The following is a 14,814-nucleotide window of genomic DNA, read 5'->3' as shown; positions in this document are numbered from 1 at the left end:
ATCCACTACGGACTACGAGAAATAGAATTATCGGTAAGTAAATTCTTATTATAAGCTGTATTTGCTGTACATCCTGATGATGATCCGGATGGATCGAAACGTCGATTGCATCATTTACCTGAACTATCATGTTGTTAAGTATGAATTAAACATAATGCTTTTTAAGTGCAAAATTTTCTGGTGAGTGCCCCTTTATGTTGGCTTTCTACATGTGGATGTCCGGACTAGGATCCTGGATTTCTTGGGAGTCACCCCAGTGGATGCTTTGATGAACTTTGGTGCGAGTGCGACCGTATAGTATATTATAATATATATATATATATATATATATATATATATATATATATATATACATACATACACACACACACACACACACACACACACACACACACACACACACACACACACACACAGGTATATGAGATAGATATCTATCTATCTATTGAGATACAGATAGAGATAGCTGTAGATAGATATATAGATAGATAGATAGATAGAAAGATATAGGGGTATATTCAATTGCAGTCGAAAACTGCCGCCTGTCGAAAAGACGGCAGTTTTCGACTTTTTAAGGTTGAATCCTGATTCGACCTATTCAGAGCTTTTCGACAAGTCAAGGCATTCGACTTGTCGAAAAGCACATGGATCGGCAAACTGCCTGAATAAGATACCCAGATCTTGTAATCAAGACAGTTTCTGATTCAGGTGTTATCCCACATAAAATATAACTCAAAAAGTATATAGCTGTCACACACAGCCAAAATCCTTCAGGATCCATCTGTGAGATTTATTGAGGAAGTTACATTGCGTTGCGATTGTCAAATCAGCTATATACTTTTTGAGTTATATTTTATGTGGGTTAACACCTGAATCAGAAACCGTCTTGATTACAAGATCTGGATATCTTATTCAGGCAGTTTGCCAAAACTCCAACATATGACTGCCAGTATTCCTAAAGGGAACTTCAACTAATAGTTCCCACAAAGAGCCTCATAGAGGAGTTTTTTTAATAATTATTTTTAAGGCAGCCTGTAGAAATATCCATCTAGGATTACCAGCATTCCAAAGAGGAACCACCAATAAAGCTCCTATCAGGAGCCAGTATAAGTGATCCAATTATTCTTATATCCAAGGTTGTGATCCTCCATATATAAATCTACTAATGGCGAATAAGCCCGCTTTTTATATTCGTTACCCCTGATGAAGTCGATAAGCCGAAACGCGTTAGTTTGTCAGTCAGGAGTCTCCAACCTAGTTTGTGAAGATACTCCCTCTTGAGCTCGCACCTTGTAAAAGGTGAGGGAGTATCCAGAGTTAATACTATACAACAAACGTACTGGTTGTATTTTCTGACATTATTATTATTTTTTTTAAAAACACATCTTTGTGAACATTACATGATGAACTTTGTGTAAAAATTCCATCTGTTCAAATGTATGCTATTAAAATATTTTTTTACTAAATGGCCTTGGGCCTCTTCTTTGGGTGACTATTTGGTGAGGGGTGTCTGTTACAGGTCCCCAGATACAAACTTTCTCCAGCATATAATTCACACCTACGGAAATAACACTGAAAGAACCATTGTAAATACGATTTTATTTAGCGCACTTGGGAAATTGTTTTTTATCTTGTATGTTATTGAGGTCTTTCAACAGGGATCTCTCCCGCTGTGCTGCTCCTAGCTTGACGCAAGATAAGCCACTCTTCCTGCTGAGCATTATCGGCATAAACGACATTGTGGCTTGTAGTGAATTCAGCACTATAGTGTTATTGTTTGCCTCACTGAGTTGGCACATTCATTTTAGCTGTGAATTCAGCGCACTTTTCATTACATCCATTATTGCAAGCATTTTTATTGATTTTTTTTTTTAGGGATAAATTCGATCATATATCGGTCATCCATTCTTTTATGTTCTTCCGACCTTGTTGATAATGAGCCCCTGATGAAATCCAGTTGGATGAAACGCGTTGGGTTTTGGTTCGGATATGAGAGCATCGGATATGTATTAAGAGAGCATCTTCGGATTAACAAACTGTCTGCATTATATTGTTTTATATCTGATGTCTGTATTTTAAATAGGTCAGCCATTTGTTATTCAATGTGATTCACTGTCTAGCACTTTTATACAAATAAATTGGAGTTTTTTAAGTGAACTGTGGTCAAATCCTGGAAGATAATACCTTGATTAAGCTCCCTTAAGACACCCCCTTTTCTTTTATCTGCACTTTTGTACTCCATCTAACAGGGAGTACGCCTTGAGGTTGAGCTCCATACTTAGCGCTTTCATTAGGTCTACCCCAGTTTCCATCCATATATATATGGAACAGATGATCCAGGGATAGGCTGCAGTAAACATATTGCCTTGAAAAAAGCGCCCTGTTGGCGCTGAAACGTTGGCCATAATATGCCATTTACTTGATTCACTGCTTTGAATACAAGATTGTTTTCACAAGTCCCTTGGAGTGCCACCTGTTCCTTTATCATTGGGAGTGGATGGAAGCATACCCCTCTCTAAAAGGACATTTCTTTCTCTCTCTGTATGTATGTATGTATGTATGTATGTATGTATGTATGTATGTATGTATATCTGTATCTCAATATCTCTCTCTCTATATATATATATATATATATATATATATATATATAATATGTGTGTGTATATATATATATATATATATATATATATATATATACACACATACATATACACACATATATATCTCGCAAATATTCACACATACATACACGCATAGATACACAAACAAACACATACTTACATAAATACTTACCTACAAATTTCATATGCTGTATATGTTATACATACCAGCCACCAGGGTCTGGGAGGCAGGAGCACACTAGCGGCAGTCACTGTGAGGACGGAGGGGGCTGCTATGGCCAAGCATGTGCAGCCAGCAGCTCCCCCTGGACATCCTCTATGCAGAGAGCTACTCTACGTAGCTCTCTGCTGCAGAAGCAGTTCCGCGGTCGCAGCTTTTACTGAGAGACGGAGACTGCTGCTCATCTCAAAAATAAAAAAAGGTTTGGCTCATCAGGGGGGGTTTCCAGGTACTCAGAACCACTCCCTCCCCCCCCCCCCCCCTCCCCCGCCACTGGGAAGAGCAGGGTCCCTTGGGGGACCGAAAAGGGGTCCGGCCACTACACAAAGTGCGTCAGGGAAGCAAGATATGCCTATATACCAGATCTCCAACCAATGTAAATTAACGAACAACCATCATTGTAATTTACCATCCTCATCCCGTAGCAAAGCACGGCTATTCAGCCATCTATAATGTTATTTATACTGTGCGTTTAATATTTACATTTACTTGTGTCAACAGACATTCTTAAAATCCCGGGCAACGCCGGGTACTCCAGCGTATGTATGTATGTATGTATGTATGTATGTATGTATGTATGTATGTATGTATGCATGCATGCATGTATGTACATACATACACATTATAATAAGAATTTACTCACCGGTAATTCTATTTCTCGTAGTCCGTAGTGGATGCTGGGTACTCCGTAAGGACCATGGGGTATAGACGGGCTCCGCAGGAGACTGGGCACTCTTAAAAGAAAGATTAGGTACTATATCTGGTGTGCACTGGCTCCTCCCTCTATGCCCCTCCTCCAGACCTCAGTTAGGGAAACTGTGCCCGGAAGAGCTGACATTACTAGGAAAGGATTTGGAATCCAGGGTAAGACTCATACCAGCCACACCAATCACACCGTACAACTCGTGATAACTATACCCAGTTAACAGTATGAACAATAACTGAGCCTCTCTCAACAGATGGCTCATACAATAACCCTTTAGTTAAGCAATAACTATATACATGTATTGCAGAGAGTCCGCACTTGGGACGGGCTCCCAGCATCCACTACGGACTACGAGAAATAGAATTACCGGTGAGTAAATTCTTATTTTCTCTGACGTCCTAGTGGATGCTGGGTACTCCGTAAGGACCATGGGGATTATACCAAAGCTCCCAAACGGGCGGGAGAGTGCGGATGACTCTGCAGCACCGAATGAGCAAACTCAAGGTCCTCCTCAGCCAGGGTATCAAACTTGTAGAATTTTGCAAAAGTGTTTGAACCCGACCAAGTAGCAGCTCGGCAAAGTTGTAAAGCCGAGACCCCTCGGGCAGCCGCCCAAGAAGAGCCCACCTTCCTCGTGGAATGGGCTTTTACTAATTTAGGATGCAGCAGTCCAGCCGCAGAATGTGCAAGCTGAATCGTGCTACAGATCCAGCGAGCAATAGTCTGCTTTGAAGCAGGAGCACCCAGCTTGTTGGGTGCATGCAGGATAAATAGCGAGTCAGTTTTTCTGACTCTAGCCGTCCTGGAAACAAAAAGTTTCAGGGCCCGGACTACGTCCAGCAACTTGGAATCCTCCAAGTCACGAGTAGCCGCAGGCACCACAATAGGTTGGTTCAAATGAAACGATGATACCACCTTAGGGAGAAATTGGGGACGAGTCCTCCATTCTGCCCTTTCCATATGGAAGATCAGATTTGGGCTTTTACATGACAAAGCCGCCAATTCTGACACACGCCTAGTCCAAGCTAAGGCCAAAAGCATGACCACTTTTCACGTGAGATATTTTAGCTCCACGGTCTTAAGTGGCTCAAACCAGTGGGATTTTAGGAATCCAACACACGTTAAGATCCCAAGGTGCCACTGGAGGCACAAAAGGGGCTGAATATGCAGCACCCCTGTAACAACGTCCGAACTTCAGGCAGTGAAGCCAGTTCTTTTTGAGAGAGAAAAAGGGATAGGGCCGAAATCTTGGCCTTTATGGATCCTAATTTTAGGCCCATAGTCACTCCTGACTGTAGGAAGTGCAGGAATCGACCCCCCTGGAATTCCTCTGTAGGGCCTTCCCGGCCACACACCAAGCAACCTATTTTCGCCATATGCAGTGAAAAAGTCTTGCTGTCACATCTTTCCTAGCCTTTATCAGCGTAGGAATAACTGCATCCGGAATGCCCTTTTCCGCTAGGATCCGGCGTTCAACCGCCATGCCGTCCAACGCAGCCGCGGTAAGTCTTGGATCAGACAGGGTCCCTGTTGCAACATGTCCTGACTGAGAGGCAGAGGCCATGGGTCCTCTGAGAGCATTTCTTGCAGTTCCGGGTACAGAGTCCTTCTTGGCCAATCCGGAGCAAAGAATATTGTTCACACTCCTCCGTTTATTACAATTCTCAGCCCTTGGGTCTGAGAGGAAGAGGAGGGAATATATAGACCGACTGGAACACCCACGGTGTTACTAGTGTGACCACAGCTATCGCCTGAGAGTCCCTTGACCCAGCGTAAAACCTTTTTTTATCTTTTTATTGATGTGGGACGCCATGTAGTCCACCTGAGGCAGTTTCCATCAATTTGCAAAACTGCGTGAAGACTTTCTGATGAAGTCACCACTTTCCCGGGTGGAGGTCGTGTCCACTCCCGGAATGAACACTGCTGACAGTGCGCTTACTTGATTCTCCGCCCAGCGAAGAGTTCTGGTGGCTTCTACCCTTGCCACCCTGCTCCTTGTGCCGCCCTGGCGGTTTACATGAGCCCCTGCGGTCTGACTGGATCAGAACCGGTTGGTCGCGAAGCAGGAACTCCGCTTGACTTAGGGCGTTGTATATGGCCCTTAGTTCCAGAATATTGATGTGAAGGCAAGTCTGTTGGCTTGACCACAAACCTTGGAATTTTCTTCCGTGTAACTGCCCCCCACCCTCGGAGGCTTGCATCCGTGGTCACCAGGACCTAGTCCTGAATGCCGAATCTGCGGCCCTTGAGAAGGTGAGCACTCCGCAGCCACCACAGGAGAGACACCCTGGCCCTGGGGAATAGGGTGATTAACCGATGCATCTGAAGATGTGATCCGGACCACTTGTCCAGTAAGTTCCATTGTCCTTGCATGGAACCAGCCGAAGGAGATGGCCTCGTATGATGCCATCATCCTTCCCAGGACTCGAGTGCAGTGATGCACTGACACCTGTTTTGGTTTTCAATGGATTCCTGACCAGTGCCATGAGCTCCTGAGCTCTCTCTATCGGGAGATAAACCCTCTTCTGGTCTGTGTCTAGGATCATGCCTAGGCGAGGCAGATGAGCTGTAGGAACCAACTGCGACTTCGGAATATATAGAATCCAGTCGTGTTGCCGTTTCACTTCCAGAGAAGGTGATACGCTGTCCAGCAACTGCTCTCTTGATCTCGCTTTTATGAGCAGATCATCCAAGTATGTGATAATAGTGACACCTTGCTTCCGCAGGAGCACCATCATATCCGCCATTACCTTGGTGAAATTGGTAATGACAATCCCGTACCGCAAGTCTGAGGTACGCCTGATGAGGTGGATAAATGGGGACACGAAGGTATGCATCCCTTATGTCCCGATTCATTTCAGGCTTGCAATGACCGCTCTTAGCGATTCCATCTTGAACCTGAACCTTTTCAGGTATATGTTCAGGGATTTTAATACAATACGGGTCTAACCGAACCGTCTGGTTTCGGGATTATAACATGGTCGAATAATAACACCCTCTTGTTGAAGGAGGGGACCCTTGACCACCACCTGTTGAAGATACAATTTACGAATTGCAGTTAACACTGGCTCCCTCTCTTGGGGGGAAGCCCGCCGGGTCCTCGGTGAGGGGGCATCTTCTCACAGTCCAGCCTGTATCCCTGCGATACAATTTCTATTGCCCAGGGATCTAACAGGGAGTGAACCCACTTGTGGCTGAACTTACGAAGGCGTGTCCCCACCGGGCCTAGCACCGCCTGTGGAGCCCCAGCGACATGCGGTGGATTTTTGTAGAGGCCGGGGAGGACTTCTGTTCCTGGGGACTAGCTGTGTTGTACAGCTTCTTTCCTCTGCCCCCGGCTCTGACAAGAAAGGACGCACCTCAGACTTTCTTGTTTCTTTATTCGAAAAGCTGCATTTAATAATGTCGTGCTTTCCTAGGCTGTGCAGGAATATAAGGCAAAATATCAGAATTACCAGCTATAGCTGTGGAGACCAGGCCCGAGAACCTTTCTCCACACAATCCTCAGCCTTCCATATGCCTCATAAGTCGGCATCATCGGTCCAATGTATATTCTACAGGACACGTCAAGCAGAAATCGACATAGCTTTTGTCTCTAGGACCCAGTATACTCATGTCCCTTTGGGCATGCTTTATAATTATATATCTATCACTTAAGACAGCATCTTAAAATATTTATATGCATACTAGGGTCTCAATCTCTGCTGATAAGGTACCTGTCCACGCTGCCACAGCGCTATAAACCCATGCCGACACAATCGCCGGTCTGGGTAGTATACTAGAATGTGCACACTATCTGCAGGATCCCTGAGAATAGCTAGTGCAAACAGGACACCCAAGGGGAAGATTCTCAACACATCCTGGCCCTAGTGGGGAAAGGATACAGCCTGAGAATTCTCTTGTGGGAAGCTGCCGTCTCTTGTCTGGAGATTCCCGCTCTTTTTCCTCATGAGAGGAGGGAAATTTACCTCAGCATTCTTCCCCTTAACATGTGTACTCTCGTGTCAGGGACAGATGAGTCATCAGTGATATGCAAATCATCTTTTATTCCAATAATCATATATTGAATATCTTTCAGCTCTCTTGGCTGTAACTTTGCATTATCGTAGTCGACAGTGAAGTTAAACTCCGTGTCGATACTTTGTTATTTTGGATAGTGAACATAGAGAGACTCTGAAGGACTCTGTGACATAGGGACAGACCAGGGTAGACTTCCTTTCTGTTCCCTAACCTTTTGTGCAATAATTTTACCTCAGCACTTACACATATCCAAACAGGTGTCGGCGTTGTCGACGGAGACACCCTCCCACACACATATCCGCTCTATCACCTCCTTAGAGGAGCCTTTTACCTCAGACATGTCGACACACGCGTACCGACACACCACACACACAGGGGATGCTCTATTTGAAGACAGTTCCCCCACCAGGCCCTTTGGAGAGACAGAGAGAGAGTATGCCAGCACACACCACAGCGCTATATAATACAGGGATGTACACTATACTGAGTGATTTTTCCCCTATAGCAGCTTATATACACAGTTTTGCGCCTAAATTTATGTGCCCCCCCTCTCTTTTTTACCCTTTGTGTACCAGGATACTGCAGGGGAGAGCCTGGGGAGCTTCCTTCCAGCTGAGCTGTGAAGAGAAAATGGCGCCGGTGTGCTGAGGAAGAAGGCCCGGCCCCCTCAGCGGCGGGCTTCTGTCCTTTTATGTACTTTAATGGCGGGGGTTAGTGCACATATACAGTTTATCAGACTGTATCATGTGCTTTTCGCCAAGTAAGGTAATCTAATTGCTGCCCAGGGCGCCCCCCCCCCAGCGCCCTGCACCCATCAGTGACCGGAGTATGTGGTGTGCTAAGGGAGCAATGGCGCACAGCTGCAGTGCTGTGCGCTACCTTAATGAAGACCGGAGTCTTCAGCCGCCGATTTTCAACTTCTGGCTCTGCAAGGGGGACGGCGGCGTGGCTCCGGGACCGGACGACCGAGGACTGGGCCTGTGTTCGATCCCTCTGGAGCTAATGGTGTCCAGTAGCCTTAGAAGCCCAAGCTAGCTGCAAGCAGGTAGGTTCGCTTCTCTCCCCTCAGTCCCACGTAGCAGTGAGTCTGTTGCCAGCAGATCTCACTGAAAATAAAAAACCTAACAAATACTTTATTTTCTAGGAAGCTCAGGAGAGCCCCTAGGGTGCATCCAGCTCTGGCCGGGCACAGATACTAACTGAGGTCTGGAGGAGGGGCATAGAGGGAGAAGCCAGTGCACCCCAGATATAGTACCTAATCTTTCTTTTAAGAGTGCCCAGTCTCCTGCGAGCCCGTCTATACCCCATGGTCCTTACGGAGTACCCAGCATCCACTAGGACGTCAGAGAAAAAAAAAAAAAAAAAATATATATATATATATATATATATATATATATATATATATATATATATATATATATATATATATATATATATATATACACATACACACACACACACACACACACACATACATACATACACACACACACATATACATACACTTTTTTATATACACATGGAAATTTTTTAGCAGTTTCTGTATATGGGTGTAGTACGGGTGACCGCCGGTCACCTTACCGACGCCGGGATCCCGGCAGCATATAGACGCCGGGATCCCGGCGGGGAGGGGCGAGTGCAGCAAGCCCCTTGCGGGCTCGGTGGCGACGGTCGCCACGGGTTCTATTCCCACTCTATGGGTGTCGTGGACACCCACGAGTGGAAATAGTCCCTGTTGGTCGGCATGCCGACCATCGGGATAGTGAGCCGTCGGGCTCACGGAGGAGGTCATGTGACTGTCGGTCAGCCGTCCGGCGGTCACATGACTACCACCCCTGTATATATGTTACAAACATTTTCTCTGCATGTATATTAGACATCATGTGTGTATGTGTAGATACAGGTTGAGTATCCCATATCCAAATATTCCGAAATACGGAATATTCCGAAATACGGACTTTTTTGAGTGAGATAGTGAAACCATTGTTTTTTGATGGCTCAATGTACACAAACTTTGTTTAATACACAAAGTTATTAAAAATATTGTATTAAATGTTCTTCAGGCTGTGTGTATAAGGTGTATATGAAACATAAATGAATTGTGTGAATGTAGACACACTTTGCTTAATGCACAAAGTTATAAAAAATATTGGCTAAAATTACCTTCAGGCTGTGTGTATAAGGTGTATATGTAACATAAATGCATTCTGTGCTTAGATTTAGGTCCCATCACCATGATATCTCATTATGGTATGCAATTATTCCGAAATACGGAAAAATCCCATATCCAAAATACCTCTGGTCCCAAGCATTTTGGATAAGGGAGACTCAACCTGTATGTCTATTGTTTAGAAGGACTAGATCCCTTTGTAAGGGATATGTATTAAATCTAGTGATCTGTGCCACTTTACATGTTTTTCTAGCCAAAACGGATCCCCTTGTGTGAAAAATCTTATTATATTAATTGATCTGGGCAGCGTCCTCTGTCTCTATGGTAACTAGCTGCCAATTACATTTTCATACATCCCGGGTTACTTCCGGGTTTACCGCGATGATCACGTGGCACACTGAGAAGTGTTTACCTACGTCATAATACCAAGGCAACTCAAGGAGGAGGATGATACATGTTACCCAATGGGCACACCATGAATCTCGATCACGTGAATGAAGTCACGTGATCGGATCAGCTTGTGTGCATCATAATATAGATCTACTTTGGGATATTAATAAGATAGCACTGTGGACCAATGGGACTGTTAACAATCCGGATCACGTGATTGGACACTGGACACGTGACTCGACAATAGAGTGACATATGCGTTTTTAATAACAAAACAAAAAGACAATACTCGTTTTTCTAGAAAACAAGGTTGTAATACTAAAGTGACCATATAGGATACGATTACAATTCTTTTTTTACCATTTTGTTGGATGGTTTGTTTTATGTTTGTGAATTAACACGGGTGTCATCAATTAAACCACCCAAAGGGGTATATAAGGAGACCCTAGCACACACTACAGTTTATGCTCCTGAAGAAGCTGGATGCCTAATAACCAGCGAAATGCATTGAGCCTATTCCACTCTCTCGTCCACCTGAAGCTCCCTCCACTCTCTATTATCCATCTGGATTCCGGTCATCCATATTGGCACTGTTTGGACAATTGCTCCACTGTTGGATTTGCACTGCAGCACTTTACCTGGTTTGTCCCTCCAGCTACTTATGGAACATTCCTAGGCTGAGATATCATCAAAGGATCACTGCATACCCACATCCGGTAAACATATACTGCATATACAGGGACTGTACTAAATTAGAGAATGTCCTAGCCAAGTTGTTGGAACTATCATAGGAATATATGAGTGGACTTTCAACCAGGATCTAATATAGAGAGGTGGCTACAAATTATCCAAATTCTCTTTTTAACCATTGTAGGTGAACTTTTAATACAATGTGCTATTTTAATTATCTATACATTTCATGTAATAAATTGTGTTTATTTTTTACAAAACAAACCACTCCAATTGGTAGATATTCTTTCTACAGCCAGCGCTGGCATATCTATTTTTCTTTTCACTACATATATAAGGGACTCTGACCATCCCTACACCAGCCTCTGCTGGTTGCGCACTTGTTAATATTTTTATATATATTTGTTAAACTGGTATTGTAGGCTGATTAACACCAATACATCATACCTGTGTTTGCAAGACGGGATTTTATGAGCTTCTCCACCGTGTCCTCTGGAATAGGCTTGCCAGTTTTGTAATGTTTTGACATTCGTTGCAGAGATTCTCTCTCCCATACCCAATTTTCCAACATCTGAGAAGGAGCTTCAACAAAGTCTCTCTCCACCTGCGTTCCACTGAACATTGCGAAATCTGCCTGTGGCACACAAATGGCTTTAAAGCTACAGTTAACACAACATCTGCACATTACACAACATGTACCTGGTGCCACCTACCTCGGCACAGAGCTGATGCATTACATGCCCAAATTCATGAAAATACGTCTCCACTTCATCATGCTGAAGAAGGGATGGGGCATCCTGAGTGGGTTTGGTGAAGTTGGCAACCATGGCAGCGACAGATCTCTGTCTGGAACCATCAGGTAGTAGACACCCAGGCTGTAATCCAAAGCACGCCGCATGGGAATATTTCCCATCCCTAAGGAAGAGATCGAAGTTTTAGAAAATGCCCTGGTCTCTTGTGCTGTATAAACAGTGGATCCCAAAACAAAACAAAAAAATGTATATTTTCAATGCTTACCGAGGATATAAATCAAGGTAGAACTTTCCGACAAGATGTCCTGTCCTTGAATCTCTTACAGAGAACATAGACACATCCTCATGCCACACTGGAGCACCTTTCTCTAGCTCAAAGGTCAGGCCTAGCAGCTCCTGGTAAATATCTAGCAGCCCGGAGGTTACTACTTCCATAGGAAAATATTCCTTGAGAATGTTCTGGTCCACACTGTATGTGGTCTCCTCTACTTGGTTCATATAGTACCTCATGTCCCACGCATTAATCTGCCCATCAAAGTCAAATCCCCTCTTCTCACATTCCTTCTTTTTGAGTTCCAAAATGACTGCCCTTTCCTTCTCACCCAGGGGTTTTAGTTTTTGGGATAACTCATCTGATAAAAGACAGATTTAAAAACAATTTTCAAAATATGGTTTAAATCACTTAAACATACAGTGATAATTCATCTCAAAGAATATTCATGTGTAATACTCTTAGATGCTAATGACATTTGATGACCAGTGCAATCAAAGAATCATTTTGTGGATGGTATATTGCTTGGTGCAACAGGTTCCCCAGCTGTTTTACCTTAATGTGTAAGAGGAGGAAATACACACTTGCCTAAAAAACTTTTCACTGTCTTGCTGTTCTTTGCCATGTTCATCTCCAAGACAAAATCAGCATGAGTCTCAAAACCAAGCAAAAGAGTTTTCTCTTCCCTAAGTTTCACAAGTTCCCGTAAAATATAGTTATTGTCCTAGAAGAGACCACAGCAAAATTAGTAAGACCAATCTGGTGCATAGGATTTTAAGCTTAAGTCTAAGCAACACGTATCACCTCTAACCTCTTTGCAGCGGGAGTTGAAAGCTAACTCTAGCTTCTGCCGTGTCTCAGGAACAGAACACTTCTTCATCAGTGGGAAGTAGTGGGGATACTTTAAAGTGACTTTTAACTCTCCAGATTCTGCTTTCTCCAGGGAGTTCAGGAAGTCATCTGGAAGGCCCACTGTAACCCAAATCAGAGCAATTACATTTAACAAAGATCTTGATGTATAATAAAAAACATGTTACATTTTTAAAGTCACATCGAATAAAAAAAAAATAAAAAAATGCAGGCCAAATGTATAGAAATTAAACTGAATAATTGTAACAGATGTTGGCAAGAGGAGAAATAGCAATGGATGTAATAGAAAAGGGAGCATGGAGCAAACTGCAGAGAATCTGAGCTGCTGTACCAGTTTTCTCACCATCGAAACTGAACCTGGCAACTATTGCACGAAATCTGCATAAGGTACAGGAAACTTTTCAGAATATAAACTGCACAGTCACACTAAACATTTTATGCAAACAGGTTATCAGCATATCTAAATATGTAAAATTGTATAAATAGGTTGCATAAAAACCAAAAATCTAGTAAAGTAAAACTACATTACTGATCGCCAGACAATGAATAAACAAATATTTCAGTTACGCCTACAATAAAGGGGCATATTCTATTAGAAGCAAAATTTTAATTTTCCACAGTGCTGGGTTTTTCTTATTCTATTGGCCAAGAAACGAAATTGGCTGCGGTAATTTATATACAAATCGGCCATTTAATGTATTTTCTTTGGGACAGTAATAGACAGTTACACTGTTACCCAAAATGTGTGTTTTTTTTAAATTTAGAATACAGGCTGTTCTCCATTTTTATTTATTTATTTATTTTTTTACATTTCCCATGGGTGTTCGCCAGCCAAAATTTTACAACCAATGTTTTTTCTATTGGATTGTGCGGCAATCGGGAGCACGCATACCCAAGTTGCAAATTGGTTGCAAAAGCTGCAGTAGTTTTTACCTCAAACATTTTGCAACTAATTTAATATGCTACATACACTTTTTACTAAATACTGTGATTAGTGAAATAAATTAAAAAGATACATGAGAAATTTTATGTTAACAACAAGTAGGGATTTGTGACTTTTAATACACTTAACGTGGATCCATCAAAATATGACTAAAATGCAACCATGCCAGAAACTGCGATTATATTATAACATTGGTATTTCTTACATGACTATTTAAGTACGGGGGCGACAAAACAAAACAAAAAATAATAGGTCTCTTCACTACTTATAGTAACTTATGGCTGTAGTGCCAGCAGACTCACTAGACACATTCTTACCATATATACTAATGTGTTTTGTGGAACAAATGCAAACATAATAATAAATCCCACTGTTTGTTTTTGTAAAAGGTTAGTTCTAGAATTTAAGACGATTTGTAAAAAAAAATAAAAAAATATTGCATTGCTGAAACTGGTAAATTTAAAACAATTCTATAAAAACCATAATCACATATGAACCAGAAAAAAACAGTTCTGTATAATTTCTACATAAACCGTTTTACACTCAGAAAACTAGATAAAACACCCCAAACACTGCAATTAATAAACACCACTTACAACGATCAACAACTGTCCTAATTATTAGGAACATAAAATGTCCCAAAGCAAAAGAAAACTTGTAAAGATAAACAGTAATACTCAAAAGACAATTAAATTAGGAACAAGGTCAGTCCCATATCAAAGATTCTTATGACTGAAAACGTCATGGTAATTCAATTAAATGCCCTCACAGACTGGTAACTTTTTTAAATCTCATCACTTTATTTATTTAGAACACATGGGCTAATACAGAGGTGGCATTATTTGCACAGCTGCTGTGGCTTTGTATGCAGCAGCTGTGCGAAATTATGCAAAAGCGCCTCTGCCCGATTCTGTAATTTGCTGCGTCATCATCATCATCTGTGTGATTAGACATCCTAGTAACCCCAAGGACGCAGCCACACAGGTATTAAAACATTAATTGCTGAAGGAAAACTCAATTTTAGCATCTTAAAAAAAAATGTTTAATCGTGAGTTAAAAGAAAACAAAAAAGCGACAGGTTACCTAACAGAACTCATGACCAGAGTTCATAAAAGACAATTCTAATCCTGGTAGAAAACACATCTCAAATAGCAGTAGTGC

The 14,814-nt window shown here is 42.4% G+C and overlaps 1 protein-coding gene across 3 annotated transcripts in view; it reads right to left on the bottom strand.

The window, feature by feature from the left end:
- THOP1 (thimet oligopeptidase 1) overlaps positions 1 to 14,814 on the bottom strand; it is an 81,500-nt gene that overhangs the window by 27,462 nt on the left and 39,224 nt on the right. For all 3 annotated transcript variants that reach the window (XM_063914289.1, XM_063914288.1, XM_063914287.1), the window contains exons 6-10: positions 12,652 to 12,812; positions 12,429 to 12,564; positions 11,835 to 12,201; positions 11,531 to 11,732; positions 11,265 to 11,451 (exon numbers count right to left, since the gene is read on the bottom strand). In XM_063914289.1, coding sequence (XP_063770359.1) covers positions 11,265 to 11,451; positions 11,531 to 11,732; positions 11,835 to 12,201; positions 12,429 to 12,564; positions 12,652 to 12,812 — 1,053 coding nt within the window. The remainder of the gene's footprint in view (positions 1 to 11,264; positions 11,452 to 11,530; positions 11,733 to 11,834; positions 12,202 to 12,428; positions 12,565 to 12,651; positions 12,813 to 14,814) is intronic.

This window comes from Pseudophryne corroboree, chromosome 1 (assembly GCF_028390025.1).
Source record: "Pseudophryne corroboree isolate aPseCor3 chromosome 1, aPseCor3.hap2, whole genome shotgun sequence".
NCBI classification, from domain to species: Eukaryota; Metazoa; Chordata; class Amphibia; order Anura; family Myobatrachidae; genus Pseudophryne; species Pseudophryne corroboree.
This window is presented reverse-complemented; position numbering and strand designations above follow the sequence as displayed.